At 45.9% G+C, this 23236-nt stretch overlaps 1 protein-coding gene across 5 annotated transcripts; it reads left to right on the top strand.

Moving 5' to 3' along the window:
• Positions 1-2871: 2871 nt before the first annotated feature.
• On the top strand, positions 2872-22282 carry VSTM1 (V-set and transmembrane domain containing 1). Of its 5 annotated transcripts, none has more exons than XM_047792904.1 (9): positions 2872-3053; positions 8837-8872; positions 9006-9290; positions 13422-13460; positions 18600-18692; positions 18795-18822; positions 18984-19021; positions 19127-19158; positions 21317-22282. In XM_047792904.1, the coding sequence occupies exons 1-9, from the start codon at positions 3020-3022 to the stop codon at positions 21434-21436; spliced, it is 705 nt and encodes a 234-aa protein (XP_047648860.1). In that variant the 5' UTR covers positions 2872-3019; the 3' UTR covers positions 21437-22282. The 5 variants fall into 5 exon arrangements, with proteins under 5 accessions (XP_047648860.1, XP_047648862.1, XP_047648857.1 ...); XM_047792906.1 differs by having other exon boundaries at positions 18560-18692; positions 21317-21454; XM_047792901.1 differs by having other exon boundaries at positions 18560-18692; positions 18795-19021.
• Positions 22283-23236: the final 954 nt, after the last annotated feature.

Below are 23236 nucleotides of genomic sequence, written 5' to 3'. Positions count from 1 at the left end.
AGGTTGCACCTGTGGCTCAGATTCAATCCCTGGCCTGGGAAGTTTCATATGTTTTTTTTAAAAAGCATAAAAATGAAATTTCAGTGTTGCAAGAAGACATGATAATATATGAACTCATAAAAGAGCCAAAATATAAAATAAATCATGTAACCAACAAGGACTTACTGTACAGCATAAGGTACGCTACTCAATATTCTGTAATGACCTATATGGAAAAGAATCTGAATTTTAAAAAAGGCTATTTGTATATACGTGACTGAATCATTGTGCCGTATACCTGAAACTAATACAACATTGTAAATCAACTATACTCCAATTAAACTTTTAAAAAAATCATGTTGCAGGAGCAATTTATAAGCACGTTGTGCGAAAGTTCTCATTGGCATGAAACACATTTTAAATTTTATAGGTTTGGGATAAAGTAAGATAACAGTATAGGGTATAGACATAGATAAATATAGATATATATCTCAGGAATTGTTTTCTTATCACTCCCAAATAGTTCTTTTTCTCTTTTTAAAATTTTTTTAAATTTAGGGCTGCACCCACAGCAGATGGAAGTTCCCTTAGGCCAGGGATTGAATCCAAGACGCAGCTGCAACCTATGCCACGGCTGTGGCAATGCTGGATCCTTTAACCCACTGCTCGGGAACAAAGATCAAACCCACACCTCCACAGTGCCCTGAGCCGCTGCAGCTGGATTCTTTTTTTTTTTCTTTTTTTCTTTTTAGGGCCCCACCCATGGCATATGGAGGTTCCCAGGCTAGGGGTCCAATTGGAGCTATAGCTGCCGGCCTACACCACAGCCACAGCAACGCAGGATGTGAGCCTTGTCTGTGACCCACACCACAGCTCACGGCAACGCCGGATCCTTAACCCACTGAGCGAGGCCAGGGATCAAACCTGCATCTTCATGGATGCTAGTTAGATTTGTTAACCACTGAGCCATGGCAGGAACTCCTGCAGTGGATTCTTAATCCACTGTACCACACTGGAAACTCCAATCCCCAAATATTTCTAAAGAAGGTGAGCCTTTTAAAGTGAAGACCCTTTGGAGTTCCCTGGGGGCATCTATATGGAAAAAACTCTCATTCAAAAAGATACATGCACCGCAATGTTCATTGCAGCACTATTCAGACTAGCCAAGACATGAAAGCAACCTAAATGTCCACTGATAGAAGAATGGATAAAGACATGTGGTATGCATACACAATGGAATATTACTCAGCCATAAAAAAGAACAAAATAAAGCCATTTGCAGCAACATGGATGCAACTAGAGACTCTCATTCTAAGTGAAGTAAGTCAGAAGGGGAACGACAAATATCGTATGATATCACCTCTATCTGGAATCTAATATATGGCACAAAGGAACCTTTCCACAGAAAAGAAAATCATGGGAGAACAGACTTGTGGTCGCCAAGGGGGAGGGAGTGGGGTGGATTGGGAGCTTGGGATTAATAGATGCAGACTATTGCCTTTGGAATGGATTAGCAATGAGATCCTGCTATGTAGCACTGGAAACTATGTCTGGTCACTTATGATGGAGCATGATCATGTGAGAAAAAAATGTATACATGTATGTGTGACTGGGTCACCATGCTGTACAGTAGAAACAAAAGATTGTATTGGGGAAATACAATCTGGCATAGGCTGGCGGCTACAGCTCCGATTCGACCCCTAGCCTGGGAACCTCCATATGCCACGGGAGCAGCCCCAGAAAAGGCGAAAAGACAAAATAAATAAATAAAAGAAAGATAAATAAATAAAACGCTTTAAGACAGACAGATACTCCATGGTATCACTTACATGTGACATCTGAAAAATCATATAAATGAATGTATATAGCAAACCAGAAACAGATTCACAGACATAGAAAACAAACGAGTGGTTTCCCGTGGAGCGAGGGAAGTGGGGGAGGGAAATTATAGGGGTACGGTATGAAGAGACACAGACTGCTATGTATAAAACAGGTACTCAACAAAGATATACCGTATAGCACAGGGAGTTATAGCCACTATCTTGCAATAACTTTTAATGGAGTGTAACCTAAAAGAATATTGAATCACAGAATTACCTGGTAGCTTAGCAGTTCAAGGATCCAACGCTGTCACTGCTGTGATGTAGGTTCAGTCCCTGGCCAGGAAACTTCCTAGTGCTGCTGGTGTGGCAAAAAAAAAAAAAAAAAATTGAATCGCTATGCTGTACACCTGAAACTATTATAGTACAATATTATAAGTCAATTATACTTCAATTTAAAAATAAACATAAGACTTTTTAAGTTCCCTGGTGGTGCAGTGGGTTAAGGATCCAGCATTGTCACTGCAGGAGCCCAGGTTACTGCTGTGGCACAGGTTTGATCCCTAGCCTGGGAACTTCCACCTGCCACTCTGCCAAATAAGACTGTTTAGAAGACAATTTTCGGAGTTCCCATTGTGGCTTACTGGTAACGAACCCGACTAGTATCCGTGAGGATGCAGGTGCGATCCCGGGCCTCCCTCAGTGGGTTCAGGATCCAGCATTGCCCTGAACTGTGGTGTAGGTCACAGGTGTGGCTCAGATCCCGAGCTGCAGTGACTGTGGCGTAGGCTGGCAGCCATAGCTCCGATTCCAACCCTAGCCTGGGAACCTCCATATGCCGAGGGTGTGGCTCTGGAAAGCAAAAAAAAAAAAAAGAAAGAAAGAAAGGACGGAAGGAAGGAAGAAAGAAAGAAAGAAAGAAGGACAAGACAATTTTCAAGGAAATTGTCTTGGGCAGGGCTTCAGATAAGACTGGAGAGGTCTCGGGTGGGTGGAGCCACACACACCAGATTTTAAGAGGAAGATGTTGTCCGGGCAGCTTCTGGTTTCCTGAGTCAGTTGTAAGAAGGAAACTGCGCCAGCCAGGTGGTGCAGAAGCCAAGCATCAGGGCAAACCTCTTGCCACGCATCCTCTGGACAAGGTGGGCAGGAGGGAGCTGCCATCGGCCAGCCCCACTTCTTCCTTTGAAACAGGATCTTGGTTCTGGCAGAGGGACGCTATGGTCTCAAAAATCTTTCCCCTGCTTTGCCTCGGTGAGTCTCCAGGTCTGGGACAGCTGGGTCTGTGCAGTGGGAATGCGCACGGTGGAGGGGGCGGTTAACGCGCGGAACGTGGTGGCATGGACAAAAATGGTGGCATCAGTGGACCGGGGACACCAACCGAGTCCCCTTAGAGCTTGGTGGGCTGTGGAATCCACATGGCCTGGCTTTGGTGCTTGTGCTTAAGGAAAGAGGAAGCAGAGGTGCAGAGACATGGGGAGTGTCCTTAGTTTACCAGGATGAGAAATGCACAGCAGATGGGACAGCCAAGTCGTCCTACCTGGATCCCATCTGTTAAACAGGCAGAGAAGGGCGGGGTCTACACGGTGTGAAGGGCTGCGACTTACAAACCAGAAACACAGAAAAGACCCGATTGTTACCGATGATTCCAAGCTCACACTGCTCACTGCCCTGAGATAAGTGGTTGGGGCAGGAAATAGTGACTTTATTTAGAAAGCCAGCAGACCAAGATCGGGGACAAGTGTCCCAAAGAACCCTCTCATTGGGGTCTGGCTGCTAGTTTCTTTTACAGAACAAAGAGGGGGACGGGAGGAGGTCGAGTTTTAAAAAGCAAAGTAAAAAGCAAAGTAGGAGTTCCCGTCGTGGCGCAGTGGTTAACGAATCCGACTAGGAACCATGAGGTTGCGGGATCAATGCCTGGCCTTGCTCTGTGGGTTAAGGATCCGGTGTTGCTGTGAGCTATGGTGTAGGTTGCAGACGCGGCTCAGATCCTGCATTGCTGTGGCTCTGGTGTAGGCTGGTGGCTACAGCTCAGATTAGACCCCTAGCCTGGGAACCTCCATATGCCGTGGGAGCGGCCCAAGAAATGGCAAAAAGACAAAAAAAAAAAAGTTATAAAATAAAAAACAAAGACCAGAAAAACATAAAAAAAAAGCAAAGTAAGTTGTTGCACATATTTCCTGTTTCCACCGAGAATCCTGAAGGGAATAGTTCATTTCTTGTTTCCTGCAGCCGTTCACATGAGCCTGGTCAGGATGCGTCCTTGGAGCTAAAAAAGGTGTTTTTGTTCAGGGCTCAGGCAGGGGAGGCAGGGTTCCTGGAGAGGGGCCATTATGTATCCTTTTAGCTACAGGCAACACCCCTTTAGCAAATAACTTGTAGCAAAAGCAACAGAATTCAAAAGTGAAGGAGCTCCCTGGTGGCTGAGCAGGTAGGGGATCTGGCATCATCACTGCTGCGGCTCTGGTTACTGCTGTGGTGTGGGTTCAACCCCTGGCTTGGGAACTTCTGCATGCTGCAAGTGCAGAAAAAAAAGAATACAGGTAGTTCCCGTCATGGCTCGGTGGTTAATGGACCCGACCAGGATCCAGGAGGACGCAGGTTTGATCCCTGGCCTCACTCAGTGGGTTAAGGATCCAGTGTTGCCATGAGCTATGGTATAGGTCGTAGATGCGTCTTGGATCCCGTGTTGCTATGGCTGTGGCTGGAGGCTATAGCTCTGATTGGACCCCAAGCCTGGGAACCTCCATATGCTGCGGGTGTGGCCCTAAAAAGACAAAAAAAAAAAAAAAGAATACAAACGTTAAAGTAAGAGAAACAGGTCGAATATAACACTATGGCTGGGAATAATGGATAGGACGGAAAAATCATGACGAGCCCTATCCTTAGCCTGATTTTAAGCATCCTCAGTTTGAACGTAAAGTAATCAAACAGACCCTAGTCTGTGGGAAAGAAGAGCTGGGTTAGCATCTTGGTCTCATGGGAGCTCCAGGCTTTGGAAACAGCAGCTCCAGATCCTCGTTCGTGATGGGGTGGGATTGGTGGCGAGGGCGGGGGGGGGGAGGGGGGAGGCACGGACGGACAGTGTGACGGACCTCAGGACTCTGCATTTGCTCCAGTTGCTTCCTCCTTCTCCTGGGGACAGCCCTCTCCCTTGGGGTCATGCTCTCCCCATGCACACATCTGAGCTAAAGCCACTGCACCCCAAACCTCCAGCTGAGATAGGTTGGGACCTGGGACCTGGGACTCTTGGCTGCAGTGGCCACAGTGCTGGCACCTGGACAAACATTCCCTGAAGCAACCAAATAGAAAGAAACTCCAAGGGACTAAAAATAACGGTGAGCCCTGTGCAGTTGGCGCAAATTATGGACAAGAAGATACCAAAAAAAACCCTAAATAAACCCACTGCCACTTCTGAAGGGCCAAGAGCCACAGCGGGATACTACGCATGCCCCCTGCACACAACCCCAGCTAAGCCACCCCTGCGACCGGACCCCTGGACCTACCCCTACCCTCAACTCATGTAAGGAGCCAGCTCATACTATTACCACTCCACTGTCAGTGTCTTCCGATTCTTTTTTATTTTTATTTATTTTTGACTTTTTAGGGCTGCACAGCAGCATATGGAGATTCCCAGGCTAGAGGTCGAATCAGAGATAGAGCCGGCCTACGCCACAGCCACAGCCACAGCCACACAGGATCCGAGCTATGCCTGTGACCTACACCACAGTTCATGGCAAGGCCAGATCCTTAACCCTCTGAGCAAGGTCAGGGATCGAACCTGTGTCCTTGCGGATGCTAGTCAGATTCGTTTCCACTGAGCCACAATGGGAACTCCAGTGTCTACTGTTTTGTAAAAAGAATCAGCTGAAATAAATCGTGCCGGACCCATTTGGTGGGGTGGCAGTTTTGGCTCCCCTCTACCAGTCATTGGTAGCTCTGATTCTGACACCAATTAGGATTCTGCATCCAAGTCTGATGTATACATTTTTTGGGGGTGGGGGGATTTCCCATACCATGAAGCACCTCTCTGACACCAGCTGGATCAGTCCAACTCCGTTGTGACACTCTCTACCTGGAGATAGCATCAGAGCCCACAGATCGAGGGGTCAGTCCTACAGGACAGCCTCCCTCCCACTCCAGATCCCAGTCACAAGCCCTGGGGGTCACCTGTGCTTCGGGCTGACCAACTATGTAGGGACTGAAGGTTTCAACAACCCCAATTCATCCTTGCATTCCATCAATTTGGTGGAAAGGCTCACAGAACTCAGAGAAGCATTTTACTCAATAGACTACTGATTTTTTTTTTTTTGTCTTTTTAGGGCTGCACTTGTGGCATATGGAAGTTCCCAGGCTAGGGGTTGAATCAGAGCTACAGCTGCTGGCTTGCACCACCACAGCCACAGCAACACGGGATCCTTAACCCACTGAGCAAGGCCAGGGATTGAACCCGTGTCCTCAAGGATACGAATGGGGTTTGTTACTGCAGAGTCACAGTGGGAACTCTTGGACTAGGGATGCATAAGAAAAGAGTTTAACTCTGGAACAGCCCAATGGTAGATAGGCACAGGGCATGGTGTGGCGAAAGGGCTCCTGAGGGCACGTGTCCAACATGGAAACTCCCTGAACCTTGTTCTCTGGGCTTTTTATGGAGGCTTCATCACAAAGGCACGAATGACTACATCCTTGGCAGTTGGTGATTGAATGGCATCTCCACCCCACTTCCCTCCTCGGAGGTCCAAGTGAGGGAGGGTGGGACTGACTCTTCCAATCAGGCGGTTGGTTTCCCTGGCAACCAGCCCCCAAGCAAAGGTTCCTGGGAGGCTTTCCAAAAGTTATCATTCACATGACAAAAGACTCCTTTTCTGTCTCTCCAACAGCTAGGAAATTCCAGTGTTTTAGGAGCTCTGCCAGGACCAGGGACAAAGCCCCAATACATATATATATTTTTTGGTCTTTTTAGGGCCTCACCCACGGCATATGGAAGTTCCCAGGCTAGGGGTCGAATCGCAGCTGTAGCCGCCAGCCTACACCACAGCCCCAGCAACTGGGGATCTGAGCCTTGTCTGCAACTTACACCACAGCTCATGGCAACACCGGATCCTTAACCCACTGAGCGAGGCCAGGGATGGAACCTGCATCCTCATGGATACTTGTCAGATCTGTTTCTGCTGAGTCACGACGAGAACTCCCATATTTTTTATTAAAGGTCACAATGTCATCTTTCCTAGGGATCTGTGGTTTCGAGTGCCACCCCCTCCTCCCTCTCTAGCAGGGAAATTGTTCAGCCCTCCATCTGATGTATAGAAAGGCCACGCTAAATGTTACATGTGTGACGTGTGGGGGAGACAGGCAGAGAGCGGGCTGTGTGCACAGTGCTGTCTGCACAGGAAACGCTAAATCATGAAGGTGAAACTGACAGTATCAACGGCCTGAACCCATTCAGAACACAGAGTGGGACTGGTACCCACGCGCTGGGACTCGAACCCGGCCTAAACCCAGATTGGGATGTAAACCCATGGTTTTAAATTAGAATCACTCACCCCGTGTCTTTTTTTTTTTTTTTTTTTTTTTAATCTTTTTAAGTCCGCTCCCTCGGCATATGGAGGTTCCCAGGCTAGGGGTCTAATCGGAGCTTTAGCTGCCGGCCTACACCAGAGTCATAGCAACACAGGATCCGAGCCACGTCTGCGGCCTACACCACAGCTCAAGGCAATGCCAGATCCTTAACCCACTGAACAAGGCCAGGGATCAAACCCACAACCTCATGGTTCCCAGTCGGATTCGTTTCTGCTGCGCCACGACGGGAACTCCACTCATCCAATGTCTGGACTCACCGAGGTTCAGGGTCTTCCTGCCTCTGCACAGAAGAAATTCAGTGAGAGACAAAGTGATAGGCAAGAAATAGATTTATTAAGATAGGACACTTGTGGGAGTTCCCTTTGCGGCTCAGTGGTTAACGAATCTGACTAGGAACCACGAGGTTGCAAGTTTGATCCCTGGCCTCGCTCTAGTGGGTTAAGGATCCGGCGTTGCCGTGAGCTGTGGTGTAGGTTGCAGACACGGTTCGGATCCCGAGTTGCTGTGGCTCTGGTGTAGGCTGGTGGCTACAGCTCCAATTCGACCCCTAGCCTGGGAACCTCCATATGCTGCGGGAGTGGCCCAAGAAATGGCAAAAAGACAAAAAAAAAAGACAAAAAAAGAAAAAGAAAAAATTGATAAAATCACGGGACATATACCTGTATTCCCATCTCATTTTTCTGTGACTGTTTTTATGCTTTTGATTTAAAAATGTAATAGCGGGAGTTCCCATCGTGGTGCAGTGGTTAACGAATCCGACTAGGAACCATGAGGTTGTGGGTTCGGTCCCTGGCCTTGCTCAGAGGGTTAACGATCCGGCGTTGCCGTGAGCTGTGGTGTAGGTCGCAGACGCAGCTCGGATCCCGCGTTGCTGTGGCTCTGGCGTAGGCCGGTGGCTACAGCTCCGATTCAACCCCTAGCCTGGGAACCTCCATATGCCGCTGGAACGGCCCAAGAAATAGCAGCAACAACAACAATAACAACAACAAAAGAAAAAAAAATGTAATAGTACATTTACATTCAAACGGGGAGGATCTGGATTGAATTTAATTGAAATATAATTGACTTACAATATTGTAGTAGTTTTAGGTGTACAACATAGTGGTTATATATATATATATATATATATACATATATATGCTACACCCATGGCATACAGAAGTTCCTGGGCCAGGGATCGAACCCATGCCACAGCAGGAGCCATGCTGGATCCTTAACCCCCTGAGCCACCAGGGAACTCCTTGATATTTTTATACATTACAAAATGACAGCCTCCATAAACATAAGTTCCGAATGACAAACAATGGGTCAAAAGGAAAAGATATAAAAAAATAAATCCAGGGAAGTGCCTGGAAGGAAAAGGACAGAGCTTTAAAAAAATGAGTCACATGGTCTCTGCCTGATTTTTACTCAAAGACAAGCCTATGATGCATCTCTCATGAGGGTTTCTCTTCCAGGGCTTTGTCTGGGCTACGAAGATGAGAAAAAGCACGGTGAGTGGTCTCCCCCTTAACTCTGTTCTGTGACCCACGTTTTCATGACCTTTTTCCTTGAATCCTTTGACTGTGAGGAGGGTTGCGGTGGTCACCAGCAGGAAGAGTCAGACTAACTCCGAGTTCTTTCCAGAGAAACTTCCCAAACCCCAGCTCCATGCCTTGCCCAGCTCAGAGATCAAACGTCACAGCAATGTGACCTTCCGGTGCCAGTCTGAGGTCCAGAACGTGACTTTCATGCTGGGGAAGCTGCAGGACTCTGGGTACAGGCGAGAGCAGAACACAGGAGGACAGGATGCTGAATTCTCCCTTGTCAACCTGGACTCTGAAGATGCTGGACAGTACTTTTGTGCCTACAGGACAACTGTTTCCCAGGAGTGGTCAGAAGAGAGTGATCACCTGCAACTGACGGTCACAGGTGAGAAGGGAAGCCTTGGGTTTGCCCTTTGAGGTATGTGCTCCTTTTTCTGTGATGGCACCTGGCTGGGGAAGCAGGAATCCAGGAAACAATAAGACAGGGAACTTCATGTGGGAATGAGGCTCTTATCAGGGATTCTGAGCGGGTCTCAAGGATACAGATGTGGGTGAGCATTTTAGAATAGAGGTTGGGAGTCTCCATCGTGGCTCAGTGGAAATGGACCCGATTAGTATTCCTGGCCTCGATCCATGGGTTAAGAATGTGGTATTGCCATGAGCTGTGGTGTAGGTCCCAGATATGGCTTGGATCTGGCATTGCTGTGGCTGTTGAGTAGGCTGGCAACTGCAGCTCTGATCTGACCCCTGGCCTAGGGACTTCCATATGCTGTAGGTATGCCTTAAAAAGACAATTAAAAAGAAAAAAAAAAAAAGGAATAGAGGTTGGTAAAATACAAAATTCAACAAAGTACGTTTTAAAGATCTAATTGGTTTGATCTAATGATTCGTGAATCCGGAAGCATCCTTTCTAGCAAGTAGACAGGACTGCCAAAGGACCATGGAAAGGAGAGGTTTTTAGACAAGCAAGCAAGTCCTAAACAAAAAAGACCATTTCAAGCTTAGATAACCTACCTACAGGGGACAGAAAGGGTCTAAGTGGTTCCATGAAAAGATAGTTTGTTCCAGTTCCCAAGAAGAGGGGTTATGCCATGCCATGTAGGGCCACATGGGGAAGCACCAGGGTGAGTCAGGATGCAGGGACAAGGGGAGGGGTGTGGGAAAGAGCCTTTCCTGCAGTTTCTGTGGGGAGGACCAGGTTGAGGCTTGTCTCGGGGGCACAGAGGCTGTCCCTGGTTGTCTGTGACTTGGCCCTGGGGTGATTAGGGCAGAGGAAGGGCATAAAGAAGGTGGTTGGGAGTGTGGGCTCTGGATGGGTTGCTTTGCATTTGAGAGGTGTGCTGGAGGGAAGGTTCCCCCCTATCTCTAGGAATTGGATAACTCTAAGGGGAGGATCCCTAAAGGGTTCAGCAAGCTCCCAAGATGTCAAAGCATTGAATGCAGAAAATAAAAGACATGACTAAAACAGAGAGATGGGTGAGAATGTCCCTGGGGGCAGTGGAAAATGGGAAACCCTCTTTCTTCTCGTCACCCTCACTGCCTTGCCCTCTTCAGGATCAGTCCTAAAACCTTACCTCTCAGGCAACAGAGACCCATGGCCAAGAGGGATTGGAACCAGGTCACAGTTCTCCTGCAGGTTCCACAGCTGGTAGTGAGGTCTGTCTGCCTGGTACCCAATGTACACCTGAGGCCACTGGTGTATGGTGCTGAATCCAACTTCCATGATGAAGGTGGTTTTGTTCATGGATGGATGCCAAGTTTTAGTTGTTGAAATGGGAGGAAAAAAACAAGAGACATCTTATGCCACCCTCATGCTCAGTTTGGTCTCTTCCTACTTCCTCAACTTGTAATGGTTCTGGGATCCCCATTTTCAGCAGAGCAATAATGACACATTCGGTTCTGTTGTGAGGAATCAGACCCTGGAGTGTCATACTGTGACCTGGAGTCATCTCAGGGTCTCTGTTGCCTGAGAGGTAAGGTTTTAGGACCGATCCTGAAGAGGACAAGGCAGTGAGGGTGAAGAGAAGACAAGAGAACCTTTGTGGAAGTTTGTGAACCAAGACTGAATTATGAAGAAATAGAAAACTGACAGAGCAATAATCACTAAAGAGAGTTAATCAGTAATCAAAAAAACCTCCCAACAAAGCAAAGCCCAGGATGAGATGGTTTCTATGGCAAATTCTACCAAATGCTTAAAGAAGAAATAATGCCATTTTTTTCCCCTCAAACTCTTCCAAAAATTGAAGAGGAAATAACATTTCTACAATCATTTCCACAATCACTTTAGTGCTTTTTTTTTTTTTTTTTTTGCTGCACCCACAGCATGCAAAAGTTCCTGGGCCAGGAACTGAACCCATGCCACAGCAGGGGCAACACTGGATCTTAACCCACTGAGCAACCAGGTAACTCCTCCCACTATCATTTTATAAATCCAGTACAACCCTGATCTCAAAACCAGGTAAGGACACTAAAAGAAAACTACAGACCAATATCCCTGATGAATATAGATGTGACGTTAGTAAACCAATTTTAATAGTACATTAAAAGGATCATACACTATGATCAAGTGAGATTTATCCCTCAGATGCAAGGATGTTTCATCATGTACAAACTAATAAGTGTGATAGACATTAATATAATGTAGGATAAAAAACCATATTATCATCTCAATAGAAGCAGGAAAAAAGCTGACAAAATACGACATCCTTTTGAGTAAAACTCTCAATAAATTGAGTGTAGAAGGAACATATTGCAGCACTAGAAAGGTCCGTACAACAAGGCACATCTTAGTTCAATGGTGAAACGTTGAAAGCTTTTCCTCTAATATCAGCAACAAGATAAGGATGCCCACTCTCACCACTTCAATTCAACATAATATTGGAAGACCTACCTAGAGCAATCAGGGAAGACAGAAAACTATAAGGCACCCAAATGGATAGAAGAGGTAAAACTGTTTTCATTTGCAGATGATATGGTCTTATATGTAGAAAACCCTAACCTCTCAATCCCCAAACCAGTAGAACTAATCAACAAATTCAGTAAAGTTGTAGATTATAAAAATTGACATATACATATCAGTTGTTTCTTTCTACTAACAAGATATCTGAAAAATAAAGAAAAAATCTCACTCATAATAGCATTAAAAACAATAAAATACTTAAGAATAAATACAACAAAGCAGGTGAAAGATCTGTACACTGAAAACTACAGGACTCTGATGAAAAGAAATTGGAGAAGACAATGAAAATGGAAAGCTAGCCCATGTTCATGGACCAGAAGAATATTGTTAAAATGTCCATATTACCCAAAGCTTTACACGGATTTGCTTCCAATATCTATCCAAGTTCCAATGACATTTTTCACAGAAACAGAACAAATAATCCTGCAATTTGTAGGGAACCACAAAAGACCCCAAATAGCCAAAGCCATCCTAAGAAAGAAGAACAAAGCCAGAGGCATCACATTTCTTGATTTTCCAACTATACTACAAGGCTATAGTAATCAAAACGGTATGGTACTGGCATAAAAAATAGACATACATACGGAAGGAACAGAACTCAGAGCCCAGAAATACAACCACCTAAATGTGACAAGGAAAGCCAAGAATACTCAATGGAGAAAAGGTAGTCCCTTCAACCAGTGGTGTGGGAAAAACTAGATAACCACAGGTGAAAGAATGAAATTGGACCCCTATCTCAAACCACGTACAAACATTTAACTTGAAATGGAGAAAAGCTTTAAACAGAAGACCACAACCAATAAAACTCCAGAGTTCCCGTCACGGTGCAATGGAAACGAATCTGACTAGGAACCATGAGGTTGCAGGTTCCATCCCTGGCCTCACTCAGTGGGTTAAGGATCTGGCATTGCTGTGAGCTGTGATATAGGTTGCAGACGCGGCTCAGATCGGGCGTTGCTGTGGCTGTGGTGTACACCGACAGGTGCAGCTCCTACTCCACCCCTAGCCCAGGAACCTCCATATGCTGTGAGTGCAGCCCTCAAGAGACAAAAGACAAAAACAAACAAACCAAAAACCCAATAAAACTCCTAGAAGAAAACATAGGGAAGAAGCTCCTGAACACTGGTCTTGGCAACAGGTTTTTGGCTATGACACCAAAAGCACAGGAAGTAAAAGCAGAACATAAATAAGTAGGACTACATCCAACTAAAAAAGCTTCTGCACAGCAAAAGAAAGAACAACGAAATGAAAAGGCAACCTACCAAATGGGAGAAAATATTTGCACAATGTCAGTGCTCCTTCCTGGGATAAGAAAGATGCTGTCATTCCTAAGTATTTTTGTCATTAAAATAATACCAAACTGCAGCAATATTAAGAAGCATAACCCAATGCTCTGGCTTTGGCGTGGGAACCCAGTGAACACCTGCAGAACGGAAAAGGCATTCTCTCCTCTGCTTCCCAAAGAGGGCATAGCATCATACATAGAACACGAGGATTTATGTCCCCAAGGTCCCCCTCTAAGTATTGTGATTCCTTTTCTTGCATCCTGTTTCCTAGATGACCATGGCGGACGTGGACCACCCCCAGCAAAAACAGGTAATATGATTAGACACATTTTTCCCCAATTATGCCCACTTCATGAGGCAGGCGACCCTCTTTGATGAAAAGGCACAAGGAGAAACTTAATGCCCATTTTCTCCATCGTATTGAGTGAACGCCTGCTTTATTGTGGAGGGAGATGCCCTCTAACTCCTGGGTTCTGCCAACACTGGTAACTAAAACAGCACAAGGTGCATTATCTGGCATGTTACACCATGAAAAACTTTGGTGGGGGTTCTGTGAAGGGTGAGCTTGTGAGATTGGTTTGGGGACTAAGACCAGGATCTGTGGAGTCCAGGGACTTCGGGAATATGTATGATCAAGGGCTTGCTAAACCGTTGAAGTCCTGGGAAAGAGGTGACTATTAAATTGTTTGTCTCCTGGAGTTCCCATCGTGGCACAGCAGAAATGAATCTGACCAGGAACCATGAGGCTGCGGGTTCGATTCCTGGCCTCGATCAGTGGGTTAAGATACGGCGTTGCCATGATCTGTGGTGTAGGTTGCAGACATGGCTCGGATCTCAAGTTGTTGTGGCTCTGGTGTAGGCCTGTGGTGGCTACAGCTCCAATTAGACCCCTAGCCTGGGAACCTCCATATGCCACGGGAGCAGCCCTAGAAAAGGCAATAAGACAAGAAAAAATAATAAATAAATTGTTTGTCTCTGATGGTGCTTTCCTGGGAAGACTTGATGAAGAGTCTGCCCTCAGGGATTCTCATACAAATTGGGGCTTTTCTCGGCTTAGACTGAAATAGGCTCATCCAGACTCGAATGGATAAACATACCAAGCAGATCAGCATTCTAGATGCTTCATCCTTTTTTTCTTTCAGCAGCTTATAACCTGCCTCTGTCTGTTGCAAAGGGCCAAAATGGTTCAAGGTTGTCGTTAGAGTCTGTGCTAGTAGAGCTGAACAGAAAGGGACCCTCTTCTCCAGTTCTGTGCAGAGACCAATGATGAATTTCATCACCTAACTTTGCCCCAAGGTCAGGCTTTCCTTCTGGTGTCTGTGACGTCACCGATGCCCTGTGTCAAGCTGCATCCCACGGCACAGTCAGATGCCTTTCGCCAATTGCGTAGAGCTTTTAAAATTCATTTTGGCATTTTGCAAACAGTGATGTGAAATTGACCAGGATATGTGGCCATCTCAAGGGCAGCCCAGTTCAGTGGGTGGTGGGCAGTTTTGCAATAATTTACTTCTCCTTTCTACTGAATTGGCAGGTGAGGGAAACTGGAGGGTAGGCAAAGGGAGAACTGAAAGCATGAGGTGAGGCGGCTTATTTTGCTACTTCCATCCAGAATGGCTGTTCCTGCCCCCTTTTCACACTCCAGTGGAGGGGCACTGTGCGTACAAATGCAGTTGTTGGTAAAGGGCCACATGGATCCCAAGGCTTTTTTTTTTTTTTTGTCTTTTTGCCTTTTCTATGGCTGCTCCTGCAGCATATGGAGGTTCCCAGGCTAGGGGTCTAACCGGAGCTGTAGCCACCCGCCTACGCCAGAGCCACAGCAACTCGGGATCCGAGCCGCATCTGCCACCTACACCACAGCTCATGGCAACGCCAGATCCCTAACTCACTGAGCGAGGCCAGGGATAGAACCCTCGACCTCATGGTTCCTAGTCGGATTCGTTAACCACTGTGCCACGACGGGAACTCCCCCAAGGCATTGTGAACCCTCCCACTGACAAATACATCAAGGCGCTCATGTTGGAAAGGGGAAGAGGCCACGACCAAGCATGCTGAAAAACGGCAAATGCCCCCACTGCGGGGGCACATGGGTGGAGGAACACTGATAGCAACTGCTACAGAGGGAGATGGGTGTGGGTGGCATATTGGGGCTGAAAAATAATCATGATCACTGCCCTGTCATTATCCTACACAGTGAGTCAGAGTCTAGACAGGGTGCTTTTTTTTTTTTTTGCTTCTGAGGACACCTGCAGCATATGGAAGTTGAATCGGAGGTTGAATTGAGCTCAGGGTTGAATATGGGTGCTGCAGCAGCCAGCCTACACCACAGCCCTAGCAAGCAGGATCCGAGCCGCATGTGTGACCTACACCACAGCCACGCTGGATCCTCAACCCACTGAGGCCAGAGATGGAACCCACAACCTCATGGTTCCTAGTTGGATTTGTTTCCACTGCACCACAGGGGGAACTCCTAGGTGGAGGGCTTAGGAGTCAGTATTTTTTTTTTTTTGTCTTTTTGCCTTTTCTAGGGCTGCTCCCTCGGCATATGGAGGTTCCCAGGCTAGGGGTTGAATCGGAGCTGTAGCCACCGGCCTACGCCAGAGCCACAGCAACGCTGGGATCCTAGCCACGTCTGCAACCTACACCACAGCTCAGGACAATGCCGGATCGTTGACCCACTGAGCAAGGCCAGGGATCGAACCTGCAACCTCATGGTTCCTAGTCGGATTCGTTAACCACTGCACCACGATGGGAACTCCAGGAGCCAGTGTTTTTCATCCTCACCTCTCTCTCCAAGTTAGGTCTTCTTAACTCCCTCGCCCCCCACCTCCTTTCCACCCCAGCTTCTTTGGGGTGTAACTGACAACTGGTAAGATATTCAGAGGGTATCCAATGTGATCATTTGACACTTGTATAACACACACACACACACATCATATACATGTTATATATAAATGTTTTATGTATATAAATATTGGATCGCTGTGTTATACACCTAAAACTAATATAACATTGTATATCAACTCTACTTCAATTTTTAAAAATACCAGGAGTTCCCATTGTGGCGCAGCGGAAACAAATCTGACTAGGAACCATGAGGTTGCAGGTTCGATCCCTGGCCTCGCTCAGTGGGTTAAGGATCCAGCATTGCCATGATCTGTGGTGTAGGTCACAGACGCAGTTTGGATCTGGCTTTGCTGTGGCTGTGGTGTAGGCCAGCAGCTGTAGCTCTGATTGGACCCCTAGCCAGGGAACCTCCATATACTGTGGGTATGGCCCTAAAAAGCAAAAAAATAGAAATAAAAATAAATTAAAAAAAAACCCCCAAAATTATGAATAAATCTTAGGGCATGCTAAAAAAAGAATTTATGTATATATTTATTATATACATGTATAATATATATTTATATATAATACACACATATTTATTATACAGGTGTATGTTTATTATATGTATAGAATGTATAATATAAATATATATTAGAAATATATTTATTATATATGTATATTTATCAAATATCTATATATTTATTATACATGTATATTTATATTATACATTTACTTATATAAGAATTTACACATATTTATTATATATTTATAATATATGTTATATTTATATATAATATATATAAATTCTTTTTTTTAGAATGCCCTAAGATTTATTCATCATTTTGTGGTATTTTTAAAATTGAAGTAGAGTTGCTATATAATATTGTATTAGTTTCAGGTGTATAAAACAGTGATTCATTATTTTATATACATCATAAAATGATCGCCACAATAAGTTTCGTAACCATCTGTCACATTCAAAGTTACTACATTACTGGTGATGATATCCCCTACGTGTATATTACATTCCCCCCACACATTTATTCCACGATTGGAACTTTGTACCTCTTAAATCTTTTTTTCATTTGTTTTTTATGGCCATGCCCATGGCATATGGAGATTCCCAGGCTAGGGGTTGAATCGGAGCTGTAGCCACCAGCCTACACCACAGCCACAGCAATGTGGGGTCCCAGCCGAGTCTGCAACCTACACCACGGCTCACAGCAACGCTGGATCCTTCACCCACTGCGCGAGGCCAGGGATCGAACCCACAACCTCATGGTTCCTAGTCAGATCCATTTCCGCTTCGCCACGACAGGAACTCCCCTCTTAAACCTTTTCACCTATTTCATCCATGACCACAACCCCTGCCCTGCGGCAACCACCAGTTTAGTTTGCTCTCTGTATCTGCGATGGTCTTCCTTTTGTTCTATTGGTTCATTTGTTTTGTCTTTCAGATTCCACATGTAAGTGAAATCATATAGTATCTGTCTTTGTCTGACTTACTCCACTATGGATAATACCCTCCAGGTCCATTCATGTTTCTGCAAAAGGCAATTTTTCCTTCTTTTTTTTTCCTTGTGTGTATGTATATATACACATACATACATATACACACATATATGTAATATATATTTTACATCTTCTTTATTCATCATCTATCGATGGAACACTTAGGCTGCTTCCCTATCTTTTTATTTTTGATTTTTATTTTTTTGGTCTTTTGAGGGCAGTACCTATGGCATATGAAGGTTCCCAGGCTAGGGGTCGAATTGGAGCTGTAGCCACCAGCCTACGCCAGAGCCACAGCAACGCCAGATCTGAGCCGCGTCTGCGACCTACACCACAACTCATGTCAATGCCGGATCCTTCACCCACAGAGCGAGGCCAGGGATCGAACCCGCAACCTCATGGTTCCTAGTCGGATTCATTTCCGCTGCACCACAGCGGGAAATCCTGCTTCCATATCTTGAGCAGATGATTCTTGGACTTTGATTCCTCTGTTTGTTGGACTTGTTATCACCTCTGTGGCGTCATAGCCGGTTTGGGTAACTGTTTCTTAACAGATTTTGAGTTTCCCAACATCCCTTCTCTTGAATGTCCATACCCGTGGTCAGCACGGAGCTACCCTGACCTGGTGGCAGACTAGCCTCCATAGTTAGACATACCAGCGTCCCAAAGCCCATCCTGTCCGTGTGAATTGAGGGGACTCCATTTACTTCCTGGTACTTGGTTTACATATGAATACAGTGGGGGCAGCAGACCAGAAAGAACCCAAGGGAGTGGGGAGGGAATGATGAATACGATTGCTGGGGATGAAGGCTTTGCTGGCTATTTCCTATCTGCAGGGCATCAGGTGAGGGCTCTCTGTCCCTGCTTGACCCACCCATCTCCCCACCATCCAGGAGAGGAGATAAGCCACGAATGCTCCCCCCACTTTGGAGGGGAGAACAAAGGCATGGGAGACGAAAGCAAATTCCCTAAAGCAGCTGGATGTTCCAGCTCTGAAAAGGCAGCTCCAAGTTTCGAAGCCAGGTGTCCAGCTCCTTGTTAAGGGTTGTCCATGCTCTCGGTGTGTTCCAGGAGCCGATTTGACTCTGTGGTCCTGCTCTTCTCCCCCCAGACACCAAGGCCATCTTCGTCGCCACCTTCAGCTGCCTGTCCCTCCTTCTCCTCTTCTTTGCCATCTTTTTCATCTACAGATGCTCTCAGGATGGTGAGTTCAGGGAAGCACAGGTTCCAAACTCCCAGGAAGGGGAGAAAAGCGAAGGTGTCTCTCAGGCGATAAATTCCTTCCTGCATTTTTTTTTTTTTGTAGGTTCAGCACAAGAAGAATCCCCCCAGAGGTAGGTATACTCAACAGATCTCCTGCCCTGTGTAACTCCCACTCCATCCTTCAGAGCCTGGTCTCAAAACGGTACCTCCCCCGCCCAACCCCACCTCTCTCAGCCCTGTGCTCACCCCCAAGTCTTCAGATCCCACACGTGAACATGTTTCTCTCTCTCAGAACCATCCATCCCAAACTTCCCAAGCAGGAGGCTGCAGGTAAGTGGTGGGGAAGACAGCACGAGGCATCTCCGCATAGCAAGGCTAAAATCTGACTCTTGCCACCTGAGAACTGATTTTTCCTGCCCTTTAACTCACATGCAGGTTTATGCAAGCCGGAAAGGATATCAGAATCGGTGAGTTCTTCCCTTTGGAATAACCCCAGAGCTCCCTTAGCCCCAGAGGCTGGTTCCCTCCCCCGCCACCTCCTGGATTCGCTCATAGGATGGTTACGGACATGAGGCCAATAGAGTTTAACATGTTTTTCACATGGAGTTTAAAAACACGTGCTTTGATGGAACCCATAAAAACAGAGAGTAGAATGGCAGCGGCCATTCTGAGGGGTGGGGGCATTGGGGATGTGGCATTTAAGGGAACAAGCTTACAACCTGTAGAGGAATAAATCCTAGAGATCTACAGCACGGCAGGGGGCTCAGAGGCAATGATGCCGTATCATACACTTCACAGTTGCCAGGAGACTAGACTGTAATTGTTCTCACCAGGGAAAAAAGGAATGATAATCAGTGACCGGAGAGAGGGGTCGGCAAGATGGTAGCCCTATTGCAATATGTCAATGTATCCAATCAACACGTGTACACCTTAAACCTGCACAATGTTGCATGTCAATTACATCTCAAAGAAACAAAAAACCCCGCATATGCTCTGAATTCCAGAGTCGCTGGGGTCCAGCTCCCAAACGTCTGCTATTTGTCGCCTGTGTGGTCTGAGACAAACCAGGAAGTCCCCATGATGTGGACCTCTCGTCTCCCAGATCTAATGGGAATCAAAATCCCCAACAGAAAGGCTTGTGAGAATCCAGGGACATCATAAAGGGGTTTCCTGAAGTTTCCGACAAAATTTAAATGTCAGATGAATGGCATGAGAGCACCAGTTAGCGAATGTGAACAATTTACACCCATCCATTTGTTCCTACTTAAAAAAACCTGCTTATTTGTGATATAATACTAAGAAGCTTTACCTCTAAGAATAATAGCAGATAAGATTGACATGTTTCTCCATAGGATACGGAGGGTCACTGGTTTAGTCTTCATGCCAAAGGAAGTAAAGAGAAGCATTAGAAAGAGACTTGAGTGGTTTGGTGCTGTGTTTATAAAAAATATTTAAGCACATTGTGTTCATAAATACACACACACACACACACATATATATGCATAGTTTGTTACAAATTAAGCACCAGTGAACAAATCTGGGCTATTTTAAATGTCGGCTTAATGGCCTTGATTATTAGCAAATGGTTGATAACAATATTACAATAATGTACTATTATGATGTGCTATCTCCATACAATGGAATACTATGCAGCAATAAAAAGGAAGAAGGTACTAATACATGTGATCAATGACTGCACTTCGAAATGGTTTGCTAAGCAAAAAAAGCCAGATACAAAAAAACTGTATAGAGAACTATTCCATTTATATAAAATCTCCAGAAAAAGGCAAGTTATAGTTGCCTATGGCTGGGGAGAGTGCAGGGGGGAAGACAGAGCAGATAAAGAGCAAGACTTAACTGCAAACCGGCGCAAGGGAAATGTGGGGGAGTAATGGATATTCTAAAACTGTATTGTAGGGATGACTTCCTCATTTAGCAAAGTCACAAAAAGTCACAGAATCGTGTGCTTATAATATACACATTCCATCTCAATAAAATCATTTAAAAAATATAATTTCACCAGTCGGGATGCATACAGGAGGGTGGTTCTTATTCTCAGAACCATACACTTGCCCTGATTTTTGTAAGCTCCAGTTACCACGGATGGATGGTCTCGTGTTACTACTGTGAGAGTCAAAAGCCCCATCTTTCCTGAAGCATAGCCACTCTAGAAGGGCCCTGTCCCACACAACTTCTGCAGGGAGGGAAATACTGCACAGCTGTACTGTCTAATAACACAGCCACCAGCCACATGTGGCTCCTGCACATTTGAAATGCCATCTGATGAGACTGAGAACCTCAAATTTCTTTTTCTTTTTTTTTTTTTTTTGCAACCCAAGTCTTTATTATAGGAAAGCAAACAGCTTCCAGGACAGTTGGGAGGGGGGAGAAGAACCCCTTCTCTCTATTGTCCTTAGAGGGTTTTATCCCTTAAAGATGGGGGTACCAACATGGGGTCCAGAAAGATGTGGTGTTTCTCCCATTGGCTTTGCCCAGTTACTTATGTCAGTCCTTGGAGGACCTCAAATTTTCATTTAAATTCACTCGAATGTCAACAGCCACATGTGGCTCGTGGCTGCCATATTGGTCAGCTCGGCTCTGCATGCCCATCTCTTTTCCCTAAAGAATGAAGACCCCCTGGGAGTGACCTATGCCCAGCTAAACACCAACGCACTGTCGGAGGCAGCTTCGGTGCCCGCCGAGGACCCCCCGGAAGCTCATGACTATGCAACACTGAAGGTGTAGAACTGGAACCCTGGGAAGGAGAATGTGGATTAAGATGACTGGGGTGACTGGACATATGAAAATCCAGGTGACTCTGTGTCCTCAGCTCATAGTCCAGTCTCAGGAAATCGAGGTTTTTCCCTTCTCGCTTCCCTTCCTCTCGAAAGTTCCTGTGTGGATTTCCATGACTTTTGGAGTGTGATCTTAGCATGGCTTGTCTCAACACATAGACTAAGAACACATCGTGTGTATGTGGGCTGGCGGGATGCATCATATCCGCTTAGGGAGTTCAGCACGGCGCCATGTAAACAGAAACCGGTTCCTCCGAGAAGCCTGCGTGATCGCTGTCTGGTGAGTCACCCCATAGACACAGGGATTTCAGAAAGGAACAGAAAATACAAGCCACGAGAGAGACTCAATGTGAATTAACAAAAAGCATCCCTAAGTGGCATGCACCAAGGCAAGCAGCTCAAAGTATTGGGTTCGTGGAGTTCTCCTGCGGCGAAGCGGGTTAAGGATCCCACATTGTCATTGCAACGGATTGGGTAGCTGCTGGGGAGGTGGGTTCGATGCCTGGCCCAGGACCTTCCACACCCTGCAAGTGCAGCCAAAATTCGGTTCATGACTCCTTCAAGCTGCGCTTTCAAGCATACCACGGAATATTATTCAGCCACACACACAAAAAAACCCCCACTGTTACATGCCAATAACCTGGATGAACCTAGGAAATGCTATACTATGGGAAAGGAGCCGGACACAAAAACCTGCATATTGTAGGATTCCATTTATATGAAATATCTAGAATGGACAAAGGCTTAGAGACAGAAAGCAGAGTTTCTGGGGGGAGTAGGGAGGGAGGGGTGAAGAGTGACTGCTAATATGTATTGGGTTTCGGTTTTTGTTTTTTGGTTTTTTTTTGATCTTTTGTCTTTTTAGGGTGGCACCTGCAGCATATGGAGGTTCCCAGGTTCGTGGTCGAATCAGAACTGCAGCTGCTGGTCTACACTGCAGCCACAGCCACAGAGGACCTGAGCTGTGTCTTCCACCTACACCACAGCTCACAGCAACAGCAGATCCTTAACCCACTGAGGGACACCAGGGATCGAACCTGCGTCTTCATAGATATTGGTTGGGGTCGTTAACCACTGAGCCACGAAGGGAACTCCAGGTTTGGGTTTCTTTTGGGGGTGATGACCATGTGGTGGAAGCAGGTGGTGGTGAGGTGCAGTCTTGTGAACAGACTAAAGGCCACTGAATTGTACACTTTAAAAGCGTGTTTACGGTGTGTGAATTTTAGTTCAATAAAAAACAAAGCAAAACAAGAACTTGGCTGTATGCACACCCCACAGCTTCTCTTAGTTCTTCCTGCACTGCTGGAGGTTTGGCTAGTTTCCAGCGCTGCGCTGTCAGCAAAACGCTGCAATAAACACCTTTGAACCTGCCTTCTTGCTCACATTATGTGATCTCTCGAGGCTTTATATTTAGCAGTCAAATCCGTCTTCTAGACTATCCGCGACTTTCATCCCACTAAAGGGGCAAATTGCTAACCAAGGTGGTTTCATCTGTTTCTACTTCCACCAGGGACGTGTGAGTTTCCAGTTCCCTGCCTTGCCAAGTGCCCTGTGTCCTTGCCAATTCGCAGATGTGTTCAACTTCGAAATTTGTGCTGATGAAATCAAGATATCACATTGTCTTTAATTTGTGTTTTCCTGATTATGAATGAGGATTATTGGCCATGGCGGGTTTCTCTCTCTCTCTCTCTCTCTCTGCCTGCCTGCCTTCTCTTTCTGTCACAACTGGTATCAATTTACTAAAAAGTTG

This window comes from Phacochoerus africanus, chromosome 8, assembly GCF_016906955.1.
Source record: "Phacochoerus africanus isolate WHEZ1 chromosome 8, ROS_Pafr_v1, whole genome shotgun sequence".
NCBI classification, from domain to species: domain Eukaryota; kingdom Metazoa; phylum Chordata; class Mammalia; order Artiodactyla; family Suidae; genus Phacochoerus; species Phacochoerus africanus.
Note: the sequence above shows the minus strand (reverse complement) of the source record. Positions and strands in the feature narration are given on the sequence as shown.

Excerpts from the sequence above, each read along its gene's own strand:
- VSTM1 (XM_047792901.1), top strand. The coding sequence starts at position 3,020 with ATGGTCTCAAAAATCTTTCCCCTGCTTTGCCTCG. Across the intron at positions 3,054-8,836 it reads CTTTCCCCTGCTTTGCCTCG|GGCTTTGTCTGGGCTACGAA; the intron begins GTGAGTCTCCAG and ends TTTCTCTTCCAG. Across the intron at positions 18,693-18,794 it reads CTACAGATGCTCTCAGGATG|GTTCAGCACAAGAAGAATCC; the intron begins GTGAGTTCAGGG and ends TTTTTTTTGTAG.